Source organism: Chelonoidis abingdonii, chromosome 23 (assembly GCF_003597395.2).
Source record: "Chelonoidis abingdonii isolate Lonesome George chromosome 23, CheloAbing_2.0, whole genome shotgun sequence".
Lineage (NCBI taxonomy): Eukaryota > Metazoa > Chordata > Testudines > Testudinidae > Chelonoidis > Chelonoidis abingdonii.
In genome coordinates this window covers 14,376,467-14,399,250 of record NC_133791.1, presented here as the reverse complement: position 1 = coordinate 14,399,250, position 22,784 = coordinate 14,376,467, and the positions used below count along the sequence as shown (strand labels likewise).

Below are 22,784 nucleotides of genomic sequence, written 5' to 3'. Positions count from 1 at the left end.
TCCCTTCGTTGTGCTGGAATGTGCTCTCTCAAAAGACACGTAAGTTACTGCTACTGTGAGCCCTTACTGTCCTTTGCCCTCTCCCTTGACATCCTTGCAGCTTCCCTTAGCCAGCTGGCTTTGAGTTGGAACGTTCCCCAGGCCATAGCAGCTTCCCTTAGCCAGCTGGCTTTGAGTCGGAACGTTCCCCAGGCCATAGCTCATCTTGCTCACATGTGCAGGACTGAACTGACCAATTGTCTGGCATCGGTTTTGCTCCTTTCTGGAGCATCAGAGCTTTGTTAGGGTCATTTAAGTAAAAGCATTGGGGATGTAGGTGGCCCTCAGTCCTTCCAGGCTGTTTCTGTTGGGTAGTTCCCGGCTCTGAAAGCTCAAGGCAGAGAAGGTCAATTTATGGCCTTTCACTAACTCTTTCCAAGTGGGTTAAATATTATAGTGGTAGAAAAATGAACACTGGTTTCTCTTTCCCCTCTGCAGGTGTGCATGGAACTCCTGTTGGTATGAGATTTATGGGCTGCTGGGAAGAGATAAGCACCATGGGCTCCATTCTCCTTAGAAAGGTTAAAATGTATCATCAGAAATTATCCTCAGTCTTTGAAAGCCCCCTTGATATTTCAAAGTGGCTTTCAGGTGGTTCCCTGCGCTATGGCATGTTCTTCAGCCAGCAGCTGCTCCAGGATCACTTCTTGGGATTTATAGTTCTTATAATTCCCCCATGTTCAGGTGTGGGGCAAAGGGAGAGTTGGCAGCTGGAGCCTAGTATGGGAATGTGGGGTTAGAAGGGAGTGTGGGGACACTGGGGTGACAACACCCATTTCTCGTGTCAACCACTGTGGAAGATGGCTCTGAGTGAGCTCCCCCCCCCCCCCTTCTTGTGTTGTGCTTCATATTCCACTTCCATTCACGTTGGGTTTTATCTAATGGAAGAAAATGTCCATTGCATCACTTCCTGCAACTGTTGTCATGTGCTTCCATCCTAAACCCTCCATTTCCCCGCAGCACAGGCTATACATGTATGTTGCAAACAAATGCTGGTTATTTATTATGCACAGATTCCTTCAGCTCCACATCCGATTGGAATTTCGTGGTTACGACTTTATTTCAAGCAGCAAAAGAGCTTCCCTTCCCCCAGCACAAGGTTAGTCTGTTGTCCACGGCTCTTCAGATTAGTTGTTTGCCATAACCTGCAGAAAGCATAAAACAAAAGTGGTGGTGGTGAATCGGACCAGAAAACTAAGAAAATCTGTAAAAAGGGTCATCCAGACTCTACATATTTTTCCTTTAAATACATAAACCAGTCCTACAATCCTCTCTCTTCCTAAGTATTTAAGAGAGGTGATTTGGCTTCTGAGTCATCCTTTATGTTAAGGGTTCATTTATAGTTAATAAATATTTGATAAGAACATTATAGCCATGAGCCATATGTGTTGCTGATTACCATACTAATAGATGATAGCTAATTAAGTTGTTGGACATCAATTAACATTTATTAAAACTCTATAAATATACCCTTAATATAAAGTGTGACAGATTTATTCCAAAACATCTGAACTTTGGTTAGAAATGAAGATCCATTTGGCTAGTTTCCTTCAACAGGAAGACACTTCACCTTCGTTGCTGGAACTAATTCCCTAGAAACAAGACAGTATTCTCTTTTGGTGTGTTAAGGGATTGTCGATGCGGTAAAGTTATTACGGAATAAGTTACAGGGTGAATTTAGATGTGCACCAGCTACAGGTAAGTCTTATCTTACACAGGGGTTCCGTTCCGCGGTTATCGCGTAAAGCGAAAACCGTATATACTCAAAATTATATCCCCAAGCCCTTTAAATCCTGCCTGCAGCCTGGAGGAGCCCTTTAAATGCTGCCCCGCCCCAGCCGCCGGAGCTGCGGATGGGATTTAATGGGCCCTACTGGGCTTCCCGCCGCGGTGGGGAGCCCAGAGGAGCCCTTTAAATCCCGCCCACAGCTTTGGCAGCCGGGCTGGGGCCAGCATTTAAAGGGCTCCTCCAAGCTCCCCACTGCGGTGGGAAGCCTGGAGGAGCCCTTTAAATCCTGGCCCCGGCCTGCAGCTCTGGCAGCCGGGCTGGGGCTGGCATTTAAAGGGCTCCTCTGAGCTCCCCACTGCAGTGGGGAGCCTGGAGGAGCCCTTTAAATCCCGCCCACAGCTTTGGCAGCCAGGCTGGGGCCAGCATTTAAAGGGCCTGGAGCTCCATGGCGCCTGGATCCTCAGGCCCTTTAGTTTGCCCCGGGGGCTCCCAGCCACTTCTGCAGCCTCGAGCCCCCTGGGTGATTTAAAGGCCTTGGGACTCCCAGCCACAGCTGGTGCCCCAGGACCTTTAAAGCTTGAGGCCACGCCCCCCTGGCCGTACGCGTAAAGTTGAAATCGTGCATGTTAAATGCGCGTAAGTTGGGACAGACCTGTATTCTACGGGAAGTGTGTCCACATGGGAAGCTACTGCTGGCCAATTTATGCAGATAGCCAAACCCTCGGTCTTGAACTGTTTTGTGGGTGTTTTGTTTTACCCTGAATGACCATTTAGAAGTTCATAGCAGAGTTTGTTCTTGCTCAGGAGCAGACACTAGACCCTTACCGTAGCGATCCAGCTGTTGAAAGCGGAGACTCGAGTGAAGACGGAAGGTTTGCGGTAATAATTACAGCCTAGCGAGGAGCCGAAGCTGACTATGCCACGCACTTCCCACGTGCCATCAGCACTTCTGCAGTTCAGTGGGCCACCGGAGTCCCCCTGCAAGGAAGGAGAGGTACAGTCATTGAACGCCAGTTTGGAAAAATCCACATCTTTCTATAGTGCATGAGCAGAGAAGTCACTGTCATAGGTCTTGTATAACTGGAGATGGGACGTGGGAGAAAGGTAGGAGCGTGAATGAAATGAATATAGGTTCCATCTCATGAGATGGCTCCCAGCTGCCATATTCAGGTCCAACATGTAGGGAAACTTTGGATCCAGAGGTTTGGGGTGGATCCCTCTTGCAGGGTTTATTAAATACTCCTTCAACGTGTTAATTTGCTATAAACCTCTACGAAGGGGTTTCAAAGGCCATCTAGAAGGGGTAGATCCTAGTACCCTGCCCCATCTTCAGCGTCCCTTCCCATAATGCAGAACTCTCTAAAGCCACGTCCATAATTGCCAAGTTCTCTGGACTCACGTTGCAGCTGGAGATCACCCCATCGCCGCCTGCACAGACCATGGTGGTTTTTACTGTGCTACCCCACCAGGAAGGCAGGGAACAGGTGGCGTAATCCACCACGACCAATGGCCCTTGCTGCAATATATTTGGGAGAGCGCCGTTTGCTGGGAGGGAACAGAAACAAGTGAGTAGCATTAGCTCCTGGCAGTCAAGAAACAGCAAAATAACATGTCCAGGTACAAGAGTCAACAGGGATTCCAAGCACAGAGGGGTTGTAGAATCCAGTGTTAATGCAGCCCTCCTTCAGAAAAGGGTCTGAACTAGATGGACAATTGTCATCCATTTTAACAATGGCTCTCTGTCAATATCACATGGGAAATCACCTGGTGGCCTACCACTTTATCACATACCAGCACCTTACTGGCAGTAAGTATCAGAGGGGTAGCCGTGTTAGTCTGAATCTGTAAAAGCAGCAGAGAATCCTGTAGCATGCTCCAAAACGTCTGTTAATCTATAAGGTGCCACAGGATTCTCTGCTGCTCTTACTGGCAGTAGCATCAGCAAACAGGTCAAGGAATGAATAGGCCACGATTGCTGTTCTGTGCTCTCACTTTTCTAGGTGATGCATCCTGGTCAGGATTGGAGCACAAGGCTGTTGCCTGCATTGTACCCGTTCTCTGCATGGGGACTTCCCTGTTCCAGGCTGGCTGTCCGTCACTAACATTCTCTTCTTTAAAATGGCTTTTCAACTCTTCCATGAGCACTAACAGCCCTAGCAGCCTTCAGACCGCTCTGATTTGGGTTACAATTGCATCTCGAGGACTCAGCTTGAGTCCTAACAAAAGCTAAATATTTTGCAAGGAAAATGCAAGAACATCTCTGCTGCAGGAGTGGAGCCAAGACTTGGTCAGATCTCTCTTTGAATTGAGGGCTAAGGGGCACTGGAAAAAATAACCTTATTCCAGTCACTCCCAAAGGAGACATTAACACAGACAGATTTTGGGCATGGCTACACTTGCAGATGTAGAGCTCTGTGAGTTAAACCAGCCTTCGCAGAGCGCAGTAGGGAAAGCGCTGCAGTCTGTCCACACTGACATCTGCAAGCGCGCTGGTGTGGCCCCATTTAATGCACTTGCAGCAGCATTGGGAGTGGTGAATTTATGGGTAGCTATCCAAACATGGAAGTGACTGCAATGTGCTTTTCAAAGGGGCGTAGGGTGGGGTGGAGTATGACAGGGAGTGTGTTGTGTGTATGTGGAGGGAGAGAGAGTGGGCTTTTGGGGGGCTGAGAGTATGTCAGCATTCTGTCTTGTAAATTCAGATAGCAGCAGACCTCCCCCTCTCACCCTCCTCCTCCCTCTCTCACACATAGCATTCCACAATAATGGTTGCTTTGTCACGGAGCAGATATGCAGCTGGCTGTCGGAAATGGAGCTTTCAAAGGACATATCCGCATTCCTGCAGCAATTCAAAAACAATGACAAGAGTGGCCACTTGACTTAAAGGGATTATGGGATGTTTCCGGAGGCTGATCAGAGCTCAGTAATGCAACACCCCATTCACACTGGTGCCGCAGCGCTCCAGCGGGGACGCAGCAAATGTTATTTCACTCTCCGAGGTGGAGTACCAGGAGCGCTGTAGCTGCAGAGTCAGGGCGCTCTATGTGCCTTGCCAGTGTGGATGGGGGAGTGAGCTAGTGCGCCCGGGGCTCCTTTATTGCACTGTAACTCACGAGTGTAGCCAAGCCCTTAGTGTTCCCACTGAGCTGTATTAGCACTTACTCTGCAGCCTTCCCCATCCTGTTACATAGCAGACCACGCCAGAGGCCAAGAGACTATTTGCTGGAGGGAGGCAGGCTGGCTGGATTTGATTGCTCAGGGCAACGCTCTGGGAGAGTTTGATCAAAGCGATGTCGTTGCTGTGTTCACGTGTGCACAAGCCGGGGTGGAGGAGGGAGCGTGCAGAGTGAGCGAGTGGAAGAAAACACAGACCCATTAATACGCAGCATTTATAGACGTCTTTGTCTATTCGAAAGAGGGGCTCCTGCCTTTAGGGGAAGGAATGTCCTCAGGCCATGGCAGAGGCGTCCCACCCCTTGGCGTTGCCCATATCACACTGACACACATGCCTTGGTGCCCATAGGCCCTGGTGGAGCACCCTGATTTTCCTTCCCCATGGCCCAAAACCCATGTGAAAATCCAGGCCCAGCATCTGCAGCTCCTCTGCCCACACGGGGCTCAGTTTGAAAGGCTTGGCCTGTCTCTGTCAAGCTTTGGGGTAAACACAGTGTGTGACTGTGAGAGCTTCTGGAGAATATATAGAGGGGCTCCTGGAGCTTCAGACTTGTCCAGATTCCCTGATTTAAAGCACTCGTTTCCATTCAGCTCCTTGTGGTGGGTGGGCATTTCCCTACAGCGATGCCCATGCTGTTACCGACTTATTCTTCTACTCAGAGACTCCCAGGAGATGGCCTTTCAGCCTGGGGCTTCCTTCTCAGCCTGGGGCAGGTGTTCTGTCGGGGCCGGTGGAGTGAGACCTTTGGCTCTGTCTTGGAATCCCCCCATGGATAAAAGGGTTCAAGAGGCATAACTCCTCCTCCTCCAGTCTGTGCTGCCCTTACTCGAACTCAGACACATGCCTTAATGCCCCCCGGCCCTGTTGGAGCACCAGGCCTTTCCTCGTGTGAGGCCTGTGAGGTTTGTGTTTCAGTTTATTGCTGAGTCAGCATGCAAACGTACAAGGGCTCATCTGGTGTGTGAGAGCATCAGTGATTCCATGATAGCTATTTGTTTTTCTTTTTCCCACTCAGAGTTTGCCAAAACCCTTCCCTCACAGTAGGGCAGTGTGCTGTGCCTTTCCTCTCCAGACGGGGGCAGCATTTAAGTAATTTCTCAAGCCTTGCTGAGCCTGTAACTGTAACTGCTAGGCTGAGGCCTAATAAACAAGTGGAATCTAAAAGTGTTGGCTGCAGTTGGACACAGTCTGGCTCTGTTTAATGGTGTTCAGCCCTATATTTGGTAGTTAACATAATGTAGTACGTTTCTCAACTGCTTGGTGTAAAGGCCCCTAATGGAGGCATTTCAGCCCTGTGCAGTTATCATTATATCACAATGCCAATCTATTAATCCATGATATGCTCACACTTGAATTCTGCGTGCAGTTCTTGGCACCACATTTCAAAACAGATATATTAGAACTGGAAAAGGCACAGAGACAGGCAATAAAAATGATCAGGGGTATGGAACAGCTTCTGTGTGAGGAGAAATTAAAAAGACAGGGACTTTTCAGCTTGGAAAAGAGATGACTAAGAGGGGATATGATAGAGGTCTATGTAATCATGACTGGTATGGAAACAGTGAATAAGGAAGTGTTATTTACTCCTTCACATAACCCAAGAACCAGGGGTCATTAATAGGCAACAGGTTTAAAACAAACATAAGGAAGTACTTCTTCACACAACACAGTAAGGGGATGTTGTGAAGATCTGATCTATAATGGGGTTAAAAAAACAACTAGATAAGTTCCTGGAGGACAGGTCCATTGATGGCTGTTAGCCAAGATTGTCAGGGTTGCAGCCCCATGCTGTGGGCGTCCCTAAGCCTCCGACTGTCACTTGATGGTTGACCTGTTCTGTTCATTCCCTCCGAAGCATCTGGCACTGGCCAGTATTGGAAGACAAAATACTAGAGTATTGGTCTGATGCAGTATGTCTGTTCTTACATCGTAGTTCTTGTACTAATGCCTTGAGAAGCTGGGCTTGGCCACATACTTGGGGACACAGCACACAGAAAGTTGGAAACTCAGCTGATTAGCAGAGCTAATGGACTAGGACTTTAGCAGAACCAACGAGTCGTTCAGCAATGTGGCATCAATCCAAGTTACTAATAATACTTTGCACTTCTAGTAGCACTTTCATCTGAGGATTTCAAAGGACTTTACGTACATTAAATGTATGTATTAAATGAACCTCTCCACACACCTGTCTGGTGAGAGCTCTCTTCACCCACTGCTAAGATGCAGGAGACACAGTTGGGTCGAGCAAGGCAGCTGCTAAGTAGTGCACAGCTCTGCTACGCAGCAGTTTAGAGCCGCTGAGTTGAATTCAGTTGCAATAGCTGGAATTTGGCCAGGACACTGGGGTTAATTCACCTGTACTCTTACGAAACCTGCTGTGGACTCTTTAACAGCCACACGTGGTCAGCATCTCAGGTGAATGTGTCTGAAAGTTTCTGAGATAGTGGTGGCTGAAGGCATCACTTCATTATTGGGGAGGTTGCTCCTGCACTGGCCTCTGTCCCTTTGGGGGTGATGGACATCTGCTGTCTGAGCCAAGTATGCCCATCCTCCATAATGTGACAAGAGTTTGAATGGGGAAAAGGTTGCCCACCTCCCACAGCCAATCTCTCAGTATTTTGAAATCATCAGTTTGAGCCTATGCTGTAACAACTGACTCCAGATTTGGAGCAGCCCACAGCATGGGAGTGTTTGGACTGAGGGTTTTGGTTTGGGGCCATATCTCATACTTTGTATAAACAGCTGCTATCAACTTACCCATCTGCAAGACGGCTTGAGTCCCAGAGTTCATGGACAATGATTTTTTGTGGACTGACTGCAACCGATCCTTCTTCAGTAGCCTTTAGGTTGTATTTGCCAAGAAGCACTTGATAGGTCCGAGAAGAGCTGGGGAGGAAAACGAACAGGGAAAGCTGCTCAGATATGTAGCTCCCTGCTTGCTGTGCAGTCACACGCCTCTTTGGGAAGGGTGGCCAAGGGGTCTCCAATGGGAACCCTCTGACAACTGCAGGTGCCAGCATGCATTGAGCTATATTAACAGCCATTTGTTGGCCTAAGATGGAGCACTGCATGCTGCAACCTACAGTCACTAGAGGCTGCACCTCCACGTGGTCCTCTGGCTCCTGCCAAGATTCCTGCTAAACTTTGGCCCCAGCTGATCTTCAGAGCATGAGGCTGCTGTTTCCTGGCACACCTGAGCAATTCGGAAGGCCTCTCCCATAGTGTGACAATGTCTATTATTATCTCCACTGATACATAAGTGTATGTAATAGTATCGTGCACTCCGGCAATCCTACTTCACACAGCCAGTCTGTGGGAGCTCATGTCTGCTCTGATGATGCTTCCTGTAACTGGAGTGGTAGTAACCAGCCCCAGTGCATGTGTGAATATTTCTTCATGGAAGTGGGTGAGCTAGCGAACCTATGGAACTCACTGCTACATGTGCTTGTAAAGAGAGCCCAGCTGATTTTAAAAAGGGCTGGATAATTTAATAACCCATAGCTATACATCCAAAAATAAAGCCAACAGTGCAGGGCATGGCATAAGCAGAGGAAGAGGAATGAAGTTTTCCCCTTCCAGTATATCATCAGTTAGGGGCCACTGCCAGAGACAGGATCTAGACCTTTTTTTGTGAGGGAGAGCCTGTTATTAATATGCTTTAGCTTTCTCTTTCTGTCAGAGCATTTACAGCTTTCTGCACATTAACTTCAAAGAAATGATTCTCCGGGATTCTGCAGCTAACCTACCTGATGCAGTGAGCAGCTGTCAGGACCCAGTTGGGTGCAATGAGGGTTCCCCCACAGGTGTGATACCAGTTACCACTGGAACTGTATTGCAGAGACACCTAGGAACAATACGGTAAGAATGTTGCTCACGGATCGACTTCTCCTCCTGTTGGGAAGGTGAAAAGCTGAGCACCCAAGTGCTCCGGATCCAGATCACTCGCTTGTGAAAAGGCTTTTTACCAAAGTTTCATTTCGGTGCTGCTTTCCCAAAGCTATTTACTAAGCATGGGCCAAACGGAGGGTTGTATTTGCTACAGAAGAAATGGGTTCATGAAACACTTCTGTGTCACTCTGTGTAGAAATAGGTCCCTGTAGGTGGTTTGGGGGGGGTTGTTTTTTAAATATTTCACTGCGTTTAGTGGGCGAGTGATCTGATCATGGAAATGGAATCTAGGGAAATAGCGATCCGGGAATTCCCAAGTTGTCGCTTCTGTTTTGCCTTTGACTCACTGTATGACCATAGGTGGGTTGCTTAGCTTTTCTGCCACCGTTTGGCCAGATATGCGATGGGGATTGTATCAACTTTACAGGGGTGTCATTTATTAACCTTTGAACAGCTGAAGAGCTACATAGGTGCTACTTTTTCAATGTGTTCTAGGAGTTAAATAGTCCCTATTTAGAGACCCTGGTTACTTGCTGAGCATGGCTCTGCATACCTAGCAAAATATAATGACACCGATCTCTTGTTCCTCTGGAGCTTCTATCCTGATGGGTCCCAGCATGCTTTGACACTTAGCTGACCTATTAGCTGTAGACGGGAGTCACTTTACTCCCCCATTAGTTCCTTAAAAGAGCACAGTAACGCTGCACAGCCGGGCGGTTAACAGTCGTCATTAATTGGTACCTCATCTTTAGCACCTGCCGCACGAGGAGCTCCAGCATTGGCAAATGAATTCCGACATGCGCCCTTAGGAGGAGGATCAGAAACTGAGGTACCATATCCCAAAATAGCATGTCAGTATCATTTCCTATCATGTTTTTTATTTGCTATTTAATGACAAGCTTATCAAAGCACTCACCACGTGGCCCTGGGTGCAAAGAGAACCAGTTCCCTCACTCAGTGAAGCCAGGCAGAGTTCCTCCTCCCTCTCTGATTTCAGTGGGAGCTGGCTTGAGTGCTAAGTGACTTGCTTAAGGGCAGGTAATGAGTAAGTGGTGGAGCTGGGTCTAGAACTCCGTTCTCACATCTCTTCCTGCACCTTAAGCACAAGGTCAGTTGTCTTTGTAGTGTGTCCCATTCAGGATACAGCCATAATACACGTACACGGTCAATCACTTCATTGCCTTTGTAGGCTGAGCTCACCTCATGCACCAGGAGTACTTAAATTGCATTCCCCATTCTATCCTCCAAGCTCCTCGTGTGCTGCCCTCCCATCCCCCTCACATCAGGGATACGTGTAAACAATTCCCCTTGTATAATTTGTTAAATTATTTCTTTCCTTCGGGGTAAAAATCTTCCACTCCCTTGGGATGATGGGCAGGGCTGCAATCTGGGGTGTATTGTTACACTACACGGGGTCAATGGCTGCCATCAACTGCTTCTTTGCTCTATGGCTATTATTATAGACCCTGTTAAAGCTTCTGGGTCAGCTAACCAGATGCAGGGGACTCCAGGTGTCCTCCTCTTTTCTGCCTTTTCATTTTCCAATTTTTGGTAAACTCAGTAGGGCTTTGACCACTGATGCCTACAACATTCCCTGGAAGTTTGGAATTTATCGGATACCATGTTCAAAAGTTATTGCATAACAGACAGGGAAATGCCATCAATGTGAGTGTAGGCTGAGCAAAACAAGGCCCAACATAATGGGAAGGCAACGTGGTTCATGGTATCCTGGGCTGGGCTAAGGAAAGCCAGGAATCACTAACCTGCCAGGGCCAGCTGAATGGTCTTGCATCTTCTCCTCCAACCACTCTGGTCAAGAGAGGCGGGTAGGCGGGATCCCCACAACTGAGGGCTGCAAGGAACACAAGATAGAGTCTGCTTTAGAAATCAGAACAGATCAAGCCACAAACCAAAACTGTCCTGATCTTTGTGTTACACGTGTTTGAACTGCTCTTCCGTAATGTCAGGGCCCCATCTGGCGACCTCTCTATCGGTACAGATGTTTCTAAGCCATAGTCTATTCTGACCCTTACATTGTGCCCATTACTCTGATATTTGAGCACCTCCAGGCTGCTGGTCAGTGTCAGGACCACAGGCTCAAGCTAGAAATCTGTGATTGGTAAAACAGATGAAAACCTACGTCTAGGCGAGATGCTTACCCCCAGAGGCCAGCGTCAGGATAGCGAACAGGATACCGATCATGGCACCGTGTAGCTGTGTCAGGAGCAGCGCCTTTGCTGAGCCCTCTTATATGGCTGAAGCGCTTATCTCTGGAGATACGGCCTGGGGAGGGGGCATGTGGCTCAGTTACCAGTGGGAAGGTTTTGCAACCATAGGACATTTTCCTGTGTATGCAAATGCTAAAAAAAGCTGGACCTTGAGATGCAGGCTTCCGCTCTGCCGTGTGTGGGGAGCGCTGTGTGAGCTGGATTTTGTTTGTTGCAGCTGTTCGCTCTCCCACTGCCTTGAGTCCTGGTCGCAAATATGTGAATGGAAGGGAAAATTACCTGAATTTTGAGGGTGTAAATCTCCTTCCAGCAATTCATAGGGGAACTCCTAGTCCACAAGGTCCTTCAGGAGCCTCTGGTGTTGCAATGGAAAGATAGGGCTCAGGGCAAAGCCGCCAGGGCCTCGGTTTGAGGGTTAGGTAAGGTTGGGGCAGGGATGAGGCAGGCCATTCGAGCATGTGGCCAAGGGCGTGTGGGGGGTGGCATTGACGGGACGGGCATCGGAATATTATTAGACCCTTGCCTATGTGGCCTTTTTTCAGGAGATGAGAAGGGGAGACCAGTGAGCCCTTGGAAGCAATAATTAGAGCCCCCAGCCCCAAAAATATAAAGACCAAAATACAGTTCCCCACCCCCCCTCCTACACACACCCCTTCTCCTTAAGCCCCAAAGTAATAAGGAAGCTAGAAATCATATGTCAGAACTGTTTCACAACCCTGGTAAAGCTTTTCCTGCTGGAAACTCACCAGGCTACTGCATATGCATATGGGTCCCATCACACTGGGCCATGTGAGGTTTAGGTTTTCCTTGGTCTGAGTAGACTCCAGCACTGTCCCTTTTTTTTTTGGCCTCTCTGGCATGGTCCTTTGGCACAGGCTCTCTGTCCGTTTCCCCATCATGGGACTGGGATGTCATGGTCCAGCTGCCATAGGCCCCCAAGACCACTGCTGACTCCACAAAGACACCCCAGTTGCTCAAGCGCTCCCCGGCTCACGTCTCCCACCTTTGTGAGCACGCTGGTTTACACTTGCCAGTTGACGCACACACCACATTGCTTTGCAAAAGGGGAACCTAAACCAATTCCTCTTCACTCCATGCATCTGAAGAAGTGGGTTTTTTACCCACAAAAGCTTATGCCCAAATAAATCTGTTAGTCTTTAAGGTGCCGCTGGACTCCTCTTTGTTTTTGTGGATACAGACTAACATGGCTGCCACTCAGACGCTTGAGATAGAAAGAGTTTCTTTAATAAAAGTGACCTAGTATTAATTTGAGAAAGCAACACTAGCGGTATTCATAAACATAAAAGCATGAGCAAGACACCCTCCCCAGAGTACACTGGGCAGTCTCCTTTGCTCCAGGTTGTTGAGTCCAACACCAGACTCCCTATAGTGTGCATCCCACACCCTGCCAATCCCCCACTCACAGTCAATGGCCCTGGTCAGTGCAGACCTAGAGTTCAGAGGTGCACCTGCACAAATTCTCCTCCTGCCATGAGTATGTGGTGGAGGTAAAAGCCACCATGCTCCCTTCACTGCTCACCACCTCGCCCCTCTGCCGTGACCTCTCCCAGTCAGTGATTTAGTGATTTTCAGTTCTGGGCAGAATACAGTCCTATCACAGCTGATTTTAAGCTCTGGGTTGAGTATTTAAAATAACAAAGACACTCTTAATAAAACCTGTTTAGCTCTAGTCTTTGAAGAGTAGGGAAGAACAGGTTAAACCAATCTAGAAAGAACCCCTGGAAAAGGTGTTCAATCCTCTGGCTGGAACACTTGCTCCCTTCCTCTGCTTTTCTTTCACAGGGCTCTGGCATTTGAGCCCCTGGCTTAACGAGGTTCTTTCAACAGCGTGTGACCCCCTCATTTGGGACAGGTTCAGCATAGTCCTGCTTCCCTATAGTCCTACAATTATTACAACATTGGTAACCATATTTCACTCCCCCTGCATTCAGTACTAAGGTGATTTTGTACCCTAACACCAGCCAAAGTTGATCACTTTGATACTGCTGTGTCTGCCGAATATCTAAGAAGGGCAGGAGCAAACTGTGTTTATATAAACACACCCAAAGTCTCTCCCTTTCCAAGCTAGCTGCCAGGGAGCATTCATTCAGACCCTGCTTACAAATATGGCACCTTTCATCCAGCTGGCTTTGAGTAAGAACGTTCCCCAGGCCATAGCTCTTCCTGATTCTGGCTCACGTGTGCAGGACTGAATTGACCAATTGTCTGGCATCGGTTTTGCTCCTTTCTGGAGCATCAGAGCTTCTTTGTTAGGGTCATTTAAGTAAAAGCAATGGGGATGTAGGTGGCCCAGGCTGTTTCTGTTGGGTAGTTCCCGGCTCTGAAAGCTCAAGGCAGAGAGGGTCAATTTATGGCCTTTCACCAACTCTTTCCAAGTGGGTTAAATATTATAGTGGTAGAAGAATGAACACTGGCTTCTCTTTCCCCTCTGCAGGTGTGCATGGAACTCCTGTTGGTATGAGATTTGTGGGCTGCTGGGAAGAGATAAGCACCATGGGCTCCATTCGCCTTAAAAAGGTTAAAATGTATCATCAGAAATTATCCTCAGTCCTTGAAAGCCCCTCTAACATTTCAAAGTGGCTTTCAGGTGGTTCCCTGCGCTATGGCATGTTCTTCAGCCAGCAGCTGCTCCAGGATCACTTCCAATGGGCAGGCATAACACAACGAGTAACGGCATCACATCACTGGATGGGGAACAGCTGGGAGCCCTGCACTGTGTATTTTGGGTTTCCATCAAGAGCATTGCCAGGTTCTTGGGATTTTTATTTCTTATAGTTCCCCCATGCTTAAGTGTGAGGAGAAGGGGGAGTTGGCAGCTGGAACCTAGTATGGGAATGTGGGGTTAGAAGGGAGTGTGGGAAACTAGGGTGACAACACACATTTCTCGTTGCAATCACTATAGGACATGGCTCTGGGTGAGCCTCCACCACCGCTAATTCTTGATCTGTGCTTCATATTCCACTTCCATTCACGTATAGTTTTATCTACTGGAAGAAAATGCTCCATTGCATAACTTCCTGCAACCACTGGCATGTGCTTCCATCCTAAACCCTCCCTTTCCCTGAGGCACAGGCTATCCATGTGTGTTGCAAACAAATATTTATTTATTATACACAGATTCCTTCAGCACATCATCAGATTGGAATTTCGTGATTACGACTTTATTTCAAGCAGTAAAAGAGTTTCCCTTCCCTCAGCACAGGGTTAATCTGTTGTCCACGGCTCTTCAGATTAGTTGTTTGCCATAACCTACAGTGTGTAAAGCAAAGAGGGAGGGGAGGGATCAGACCAGAAAACTAAGAAAATCTGTAAACAGGGTCATCCAAACTCTACAAATTGTTCCTTTAAATACGTAAACCAGTCCAACAACCTTCTCTTTTCCTAAATATTTAAGAGAGGTAATTTGGCTTCTGAGTCATCCTTTATGTTAAGGGTTTGTTTATAGTTAATAAATATTTGATAACATTATAGCCATGAGCAGTATGTGTTACTGATTACCATAGTAATAGATGATAGCTAATTAAGTTGTTGGACATCAATTAACATTTATTAAAACTCTATAAATATACCCTTAATATAAAGTGTGACAGATTTATTCCAAAAAGTCTGAACTTTGGTTAGAAATAAAATCATTTGGATAGTTACATTCAACAGGAAGACACTTCACCTTCACTGCAGGAACTAATTCCCTAGAAACAAGACAACATTTTCTTTTGGTGTGTTAAAGGATTGTCTACAGGGTGAAGTGATTATGGAATAAGTAAGGGTGTGAATTTAGATGTGCACCAGCTATTCTGGGGGAAGTGTGTCCACACTGGAAGCTACTGCTCGCCAATTTATCCAGATAGCCAAACCCTCGGTCTTGAACTGTTTTGTGGGTGTTTTGTTTTACCCTGAATGACCATTTAGAAGTTCACAGCAGAGTTTGTTCTCGCTCAGGAGCAGACACTAGACCCTTACCGTAGCGATCCAGCTGTTGAAAGCGGAGACTCGAGTGAAGACGGAGGGTTTGCGGTAATAATTACAGCCTAGCGAGGAGCCGAAGCTGACTATGCCACGCACTTCCCACGTACCATCAGCACTTCTGCAGTTCAGTGGGCCACCAGAATCCCCCTGCAAGGAAGGAGAGGCACAATCATTGAACGCCAGTTTGGAAAAATCCACATCTTTCTATAGTGCATGAGCAGAGAAGTCACTGTCATGGATCTTGTATAATGGAGATGGGACATGGGAGAAAGGTAGGAGCGTGAATGAAATGAATATAGGTTCTCTCTTATGAGATAGCTCCCAGCTGCCATGTTTCAAAGCCCATCTAGAAGAGGTAGATCCTAGTACCCTGCCCCATCTTCAGCGTCCCTTCCCATAATGCAGAACTCTCTAAAGCCACGTCCATAATTGCCAAGTTCTCTGGACTCACGTTGCAGCTGGAGATCACCCCATCGCCGCCTGCACAGACCATGGTGGTTTTTACTGTGCTACCCCACCAGGAAGGCAGGGAACAGGTGGCGTAATCCACCACGACCAATGGCCCTTGCTGCAATATGTCTGGGAGAGCGCCGTTTGCTGGGAGGGAACAGAAACAAGTGAGTAGCATTAGCTCCTGGCAGTCAAGAAACAGCAAAATAACATGTCCAGGTACAAGAATCAACAGGGATTCCCAGCACAGAGGGATTGCAGAATCCAGTCCTTAGTATATCCCTCCTTCAGAAAAGTGTCTGAACTAGATGGATAATCGTCATCCATTTTAACAATGGCTCTGTGCCAATATCGCATGGGAAATCAGCTTGTGGCCTAGCACCTTAACATTTACATATCAGCACTTTACTGGCGGTAGCATCAGCAAATAGGCCAAGGAATGAATAGGCACCGGAAAAAATAACGTTATTCCAGTCAATCCCAAAGGAGATGTTAACACAGACGGACTTAGTGTTCCCAATGAGCTGTATTAACACTTACTCTGCAGCCTTCCCCATCCTGTTACATAGCAGACCACGCCAGAGGCCAAGAGACTATTTGCTGGAGGGAGGCAGGCTGGCTGGATTTGATTGCTCAGGGCAACGCTCTGGGAGAGTTTGATCAAAGCGATGTCGTTGCTGTGTTCACGTGTGCACAAGCCGGGGTGGAGGAGGGAGCGTGCAGAGTGAGCGAGTGGAAGAAAACACAGACCCATTAATACGCAGCATTTATAGACGTCTTTGTCTATTCGAAAGAGGGGCTCCTGCCTTTAGGGGAAGGAATGTCCTCAGGCCATGGCAGAGGCATCCCACCCCTTGGCATTGCCCATACCACACTGACACGCGTGCCTTGGTGCCCATAGGTCCTGGTGGAGCACCTTGATTTTCCTTCCCCATGGCCCAAAACCCATGTGAAAATCCAGGCCCAGCATCTGCAGCTCCTCTGCCCACACGGGGCTCAGTTTGAAAGGCTTGGCCTGTCTCTGTCAAGCTTTGGGGTAAACACAGTGTGTGACTGTGAGAGCTTCTGGAGAATATATAGAGGGGCTCCTGGAGCTTCAGACTTGTCCAGATTCCCTGATTTAAAGCACTCGTTTCCATTCAGCTCCTTGTGGTGGGTGGGCATTTCCCTACAGCGATGCCCATGCTGTTACCGACTTATTCTTCTACTCAGAGACTCCCAGGAGATGGCCTTTCAGCCTGGGGCTTCCTTCTCAGCCTGGGGCAGGTGTTCTGTCGGGGCCGGTGGAGTGAGACCTTTGGCTCTGTCTTGGAATCCCCCCATGGATAAAAGGGTTCAAGAGGCATAACTCCTCCTCCTCCAGTCTGTGCTGCCCTTACTCGAACTCAGACACATGCCTTAATGCCCCCCGGCCCTGTTGGAGCACCAGGCCTTTCCTCGTGTGAGGCCTGTGAGGTTTGTGTTTCAGTTTATTGCTGAGTCAGCATGCAAACGTACAAGGGCTCATCTGGTGTGTGAGAGCATCAGTGATTCCATGATAGCTATTTGTTTTTCTTTTTCCCACTCAGAGTTTGCCAAAACCCTTCCCTCACAGTAGGGCAGTGTGCTGTGCCTTTCCTCTCCAGACGGGGGCAGCATTTAAGTAATTTCTCAAGCCTTGCTGAGCCTGTAACTGTAACTGCTAGGCTGAGGCCTAATAAACAAGTGGAATCTAAAAGTGTTGGCTGCAGTTGGACACAGTCTGGCTCTGTTTAATGGTGTTCAGCCCTACATTTGGTAGTTAACATAATGTAGTACGTTTCTCAACTGCTTGGTGTAAAGGCCCCTAATGGAGGCATTTCAGCCCTGGGCAGTTATCATTATATCACAATGCCAATCTATTAATCCATGATATGCTCACACTTGAATTCTGCGTGCAGTTCTTGGCACCACATTTCAAAACAGATATATTAGAATTGGAAAAGAGACAGAGACATGCAATAAAAATGATTAGGGGTATGGAACAGCTTCTATGTGAGGAGAAATTAAAAAGACAGGGACTTCTCAGCTTAGAAAAGAGATGCTTAAGAGGGGATATGATAGTCTATGAAATCATGACTGGTGTGGAGAAAGTGTTATTTAACCCTTCACATTACCCAAGAACCGGGGGTCATTAATAGACAAGAGGTTTAAAACAAGCATAAGGGAGTACTTCTTCACACAAAACAACTAGATAAGTTCCTGGAGGACAGGTCCATCGTTGGCTATGAGCCAAGATAGTCAGGGATGCAGCCCCGTTCTCTGGGTGTCCCTAAGCCTCTGACTGTCACTTGATAGTTGACCTGTTCTGTTCATTCCCCCAGAAGCATCTGGCATGGCCGAAGATAAGATACTGGACTAGATGGACGATTAGTATGGCTGTTCTTATGTCCTAGTTCTTGTACTACTGCCTAGGGAAGCTGGGTTTGGCCACATACGTGGGGATGCAACACGCAGAAAGTTGGAAACTGAGCTGATTAGCGGAGCTAATGCACCAGGACTTCAGCAGAACCAAGGAGTCCTTCAGCAGCGTGGCATCAATCCAAGTTACTAACAATACTTTGCGCTTCTAGTAGCACCTTTCATCTGAGGATTTCAAAGGATTTTACATACATTAATCATATGTATTAAATGAACCTCTCCACACACCTGTCTGGTGAGAGCTCTCTTCACCCTCTGCTAAGATGCAGGAGAAGCTGTTGGGTTGAGCAAGGCAGCTGTTAAGCAGTGCACGGCTCTGCCATGCAGACAATGAATTGAATTCAATTGCAATAGCTGGAATTTGGCTAGGGACACAGGAGTTAATTCACCTGTACTCTTAAGAAACCTGCTGCGGACTCTTTAACAGCCAAACATGGTCAGCATCTCAGGTGAATGTGTCTGAAAGTTTCTGAGAAAGTGGTGGCTGAAGGCATCACTTCATTACTGGGGAGGTGGCTCCTGTACTGGCCTCTGTCCCTTTGGGGGTGGTGGGTGTCTGCTCTCTGAGCCAGGCACGCCCATCCTCCATAATGTGACAAGGGTTTGAACTGGAGGAAGGGTTGCTCACCCCCCACAGCCAATCTCCCAGTATTTTGGAATCATCAGTTTGAACCTATGCTGTAACAACTGCCTCCAGTTTTGGAGCTGCCTCCAGTGTGGAGTTGTTTGGACTGAGGGGATTAATTTGGTGCCATAGCTCTAATACTTTGTATAAACAGCTGCTATCAACATACCCGTTTGCAACACGGTTTGAGTTCCAGCCTTCATGGACAATGATTTTTTGTGGACTGACGGTAACCGATCCTTCTTCAGTAGCCTTTAGGTTGTATTTGCCAAGAAGCACTTGATAGGTCCGAGAAGAGCTGGAGAGGAAAACGAATAGGGAAAGCTGCTCAGATATGTAGCTCCCTGCTTGCTGTGCAGTCACACGCCTCTTTGGGAAGGGTGGCCAAGGGGTCTCCAATGGGAACCCTTTGAAAACTGCAGGTGCCCGCATGCATTGAGCTATATTAACAGCAGTTTGTTGGCTTAAGATGGAGCACTGCATGCTGCAGCCTACAGTCACTAGAGGCTGCACCTCCATGTGGTCCTCTGACTCCTGTCAAGACTCCTGCTAAACTTGGGTCCCAGCTGATCTTCAGAGCATGAGGCTGCCGTTTCCTGGCACACCTGAGCAATTCAGAAGGCCTCTCCCGTAGTGTGACAATGTCTATTACAAAAGCATCTCCACTGGTTCATAGGTGTGTGTAATAGTATTGGGCACCCTGGCAATTCTACCTCACACACAGCCAGCCCGTGAGAGCTCAAATCTGCTCTGATGATGCTTTCTGTAACTGCAGTGGTAGTAACCAGCTCCAGTGCATGTGAGCACAGGAAACAGGCCTGTTCTGAGCTGCTGGTAGGGGAGCTGCCCTTGACGGAGGCTTTTAAGGTGCTAAAGTCAAAGTTTATCACTCCCCTCATTTTTACACCATCTTACTCCCTGAGAACAAGAAGCTCTCACTAACATCGAAGGCTGGTGATTTTAAAACCAAAGGGAATATTTCTTCATGCAAGTGGGTGAGCTAGTAAACCCATGGAACTCAGTTTTACATGTGCTTGTAAAGAGAGCCCAGCTGATTTTAAAAAGGGCTGGATATTTAATAACCCATAGCTATACATCCAAAAATAAAGTCAACAGTGCAGGGCATGGCATAAGCAGGGGAAGAGGAGTGAAGTTTTCCCCTTCCAGTATATCATCAGGTAGGGGCCACTGGCAGAGACAGGATCTAGACCTTTTTTGTGGGGGAGAGCCTGTTATTAATATGCTTTGGCTTTCTCTTGCCCTCAGAGCATTTACAGCTTTCTGCACATTGACTTCAAAGAAATGATTCTCCGGGATGCTGCAGCTAACGTACCTGATGCAGTGAGCAGCTGTCAGGACCCAGTTGGGTGCAATGAGGGTTCCCCCACAGGTGTGATACCAGTTACCACTGGAACTGTATTGCAGGGACACCTAGGAACAATACGGTAAGAATGTTTCTCACGGATCGACCTCTCCTTCTGTTGGGAAGGTGAAAAGCTGAGCACCCAAGTCTTCTGGCTCCAGATCACTCGCTTGTGAAAAGGCTTTTTTCCAAAGTTTCATCTTGGTGCTGCTTTCCCAAAGCTATTTACTAAGCATGGGCCAAACGGAGCTACATAAGTGGTACTTTTAACATGTTCTAGGAGTTAAATAGTCCTTATTTAAAGACCTCGGTTACTTGCTGAGCATGGCTCTGCATACCTAGCAAACTATAATGACATCAATCTCTTGTTCCTCTGGAGCTTTCATCCTGATGGGTCCCAGCATGCTTTGACACTTAGCTGACCTATCAGCTGTAGACGAGAATCACTTTACTCCCCCATTAGTTCCTTAAAAGAGCACAGTAACGCTGCACAGCCGGGCGGTTAACAGTCGTCATTAATTTGTAACTCGTCTTTAGCACCTGCTGCAGGAGGAGCTCCGGCATTGGCAAATGAATCCTGACACACGCCCTTGGGAGGAAGATCAGAAACTGAGGTACCGTGTCCCAAAATAGCATGTCAATATCATTTCCCAGCATGCTCTTTGTTTACTGTTTAGTGACAAGCTTATCAAAGCGCTCACCACATGGCCCTGGGTGCAAAGAGAGCCAGTTCCTACACCCATTGAAGCCAGGCAGAGTTCCTCCTCCCTCTCTGATTTCAATGGGAGCTGGCTTGAATGCTAAGTGACTTGCTTAAGGGCCGGCAGTGAGTTTGTGGCAGAGCTGGGTCTGGAACTCAGTGCTCACATCCCTTCCTGCACTTTAAGCACAAGGCCAGTTGTCCTTGTAGTGTGTGCCATTCAGAATACAGCCATGATACACCTACACGGTCTCCCACTTTGTTGCCTTTGTAGGCTGAGCTTGCTGCACGCACCAGGGGTCCTTAAATTGCATTTCCTGTTCTACCCCCATGTGACTTGTGTGCTGCCCTTCCATCCCCGTCACGTCAGGAACATGTGTAAACAAGCCTGCTTGTATAATTTTTCAATTTATTTCTTTTCTTTCTATGAAGGAGCAAAGTCCTTCAGACGGTCAAAATCTTCCACTCCATGGGATGATGGGCAGGGCTGAGATCTGGGGTGTATTGTTACACTACATGGGGTCAGTGGCTGCCGTCAACCACTTCTTTGATCTATGGCTATTATTACAGACCCAGCTAAAGCTGCTAGCTCAGCTAACCAGATGCAGGGGGCTCCAGGTGTCCTCCAGTTTTCTGCCTTCTCGTTTTCTGATTTTCACTAAACTCGGTAGGGCTCTGACCACTGATGCCTAGAACATTCTCTGGAAGTTTGGAATTGATTGGATATCATGTTCAAAAGTTATTGCATAGCAGACAGACAAACAGGGAAATGCCATCAATGTTAGCTTAGGCTGAGCAAAGCAAGGCCCAACATAATGGGAAGGCAAGGTGGCTCAAGGTATCCTGGGCTGGGCTAAGGAAACCCGGAATCACTAACCTGCCAGGGCCAGCTGAATGGTCTTGCATCTTCTCCTCCAACCACTCTGGTCAAGAGAGGCGGATAGGCGGGATCCCCACAACTGAGGGCTGCGAGGGACACAAGATGGGGTCCGCTTTAGAAATCAGAACAGATCAAGCACCAATCAAAACTGTCCTGATCTTTGTGTTACACGTGTTTGAACTGCTCTTCTGTAATGTCAGGGCCCCATCTGGCAACCTCTCTATCGATATAGATGTTTCTAAGCTATAGTCTATTCTGACCCTTACATTGTGCCCATTAGTCTGATATCTGAGCACCTCCAGGCTGCTGGTCAGTATCAGGACCACAGGCTCAAGCTAGAAATTTGTGGTTGGTAAAACAGATGAAAACCTACGTCTAGGCAGGATACTTACCCCCAGAGGCCAGCGTCAGGGTAGCGAACAGGATACCAATCATGGCGCCGTGTAGCTGTGTCAGAAGCAGCACCTCTGCTGAGCCCTCTTATATGGCTGAAGTGCTTATCTCTGGAGATACGGCCTAGGGGAGGGGGTGTCCGGCTCAGTCATCAGTGGGAAGGTTTTGCACCCATTAGCTATTTTCCCGTGTGTGCAAATGCTAAAAAAAAGCTGGACCTTGAGATGCAGGCTTCCGCTCTGCCTTGTGTGGGGAGTGCTGCATGAGCTGGATTTTGTTTGTTGCAGCTGTTCGCTCTCCCACTACCTTGAGTTCTGGTCACAAATACGTGGATGGAAGGGAAAATTGCCTGAATTTTGAAGGTGTAAATCTCCTTCCAGCAATTCATGGTAGAACTCCTAGTCCACAAGGTCCTCTAGGAGCCTCTGGTTTTGCAATGGAAGGATCGGCTCAGGGCAAAAGCCGCCAGGGCCTGGGTTTGAGGGTTAGCTGTGGAGGCGGGGCAAGGGTGAGGCAAGACATTTTTGGCATGTGGCCAAAGGGGCAAAGGCATGTCGGTGGGGGAGGCATTGATGGGTTGGGCATCAGAATGTTGTTAGAGCCTTGCCTAAGTGACCTTTTTTTTCAGGGAGTGAGATGGGGTGACCAGTGGGCTCTTGGGAGCAATAATTAGAGCCCCCCCCAGCCCAAAAATATAAAGACCGTTTCCCGCCCCGCCCCCACACACACCTCTTCTCCTTAAGCCCCAAAGTAATTGGGAATCTAGACACTGTATGTCAGAACTTTTGCACTGCCCTGATAAAGTGCTTCCTGTTGGAAAGTCACCAGGCTGCTGTGTATGGGTCCCACCAACTTTTCTTTACAAAAAAAAAAAAAGCCGTCTTTGGT

At 47.9% G+C, this 22,784-nt stretch overlaps 2 protein-coding genes across 2 annotated transcripts; both read right to left on the bottom strand.

Moving 5' to 3' along the window:
• Window positions 1-210: 210 nt before the first annotated feature.
• On the bottom strand, window positions 211-11,033 carry LOC116824369 (chymotrypsin-like elastase family member 2A). The gene is made up of 8 exons (XM_032779584.2): window positions 10,991-11,033; window positions 10,595-10,683; window positions 8,690-8,787; window positions 7,701-7,829; window positions 4,931-5,067; window positions 3,168-3,313; window positions 2,594-2,746; window positions 211-1,184 (listed from the first exon to the last, which is right to left on the bottom strand). The coding sequence occupies exons 1-8, from the start codon at window positions 11,031-11,033 to the stop codon at window positions 1,167-1,169; spliced, it is 813 nt and encodes a 270-aa protein (XP_032635475.2). The 3' UTR covers window positions 211-1,166.
• A 3,278-nt stretch (window positions 11,034-14,311) lies between these two features.
• LOC116824357 (chymotrypsin-like elastase family member 2A) lies at window positions 14,312-21,938 on the bottom strand. The gene is made up of 8 exons (XM_032779568.2): window positions 21,896-21,938; window positions 21,501-21,589; window positions 19,894-19,991; window positions 18,730-18,858; window positions 16,037-16,173; window positions 15,498-15,643; window positions 15,041-15,193; window positions 14,312-14,329 (listed from the first exon to the last, which is right to left on the bottom strand). Exons 1-8 carry the CDS (start codon window positions 21,936-21,938, stop codon window positions 14,312-14,314), a joined length of 813 nt encoding a protein of 270 aa, XP_032635459.1.
• Window positions 21,939-22,784: the final 846 nt, after the last annotated feature.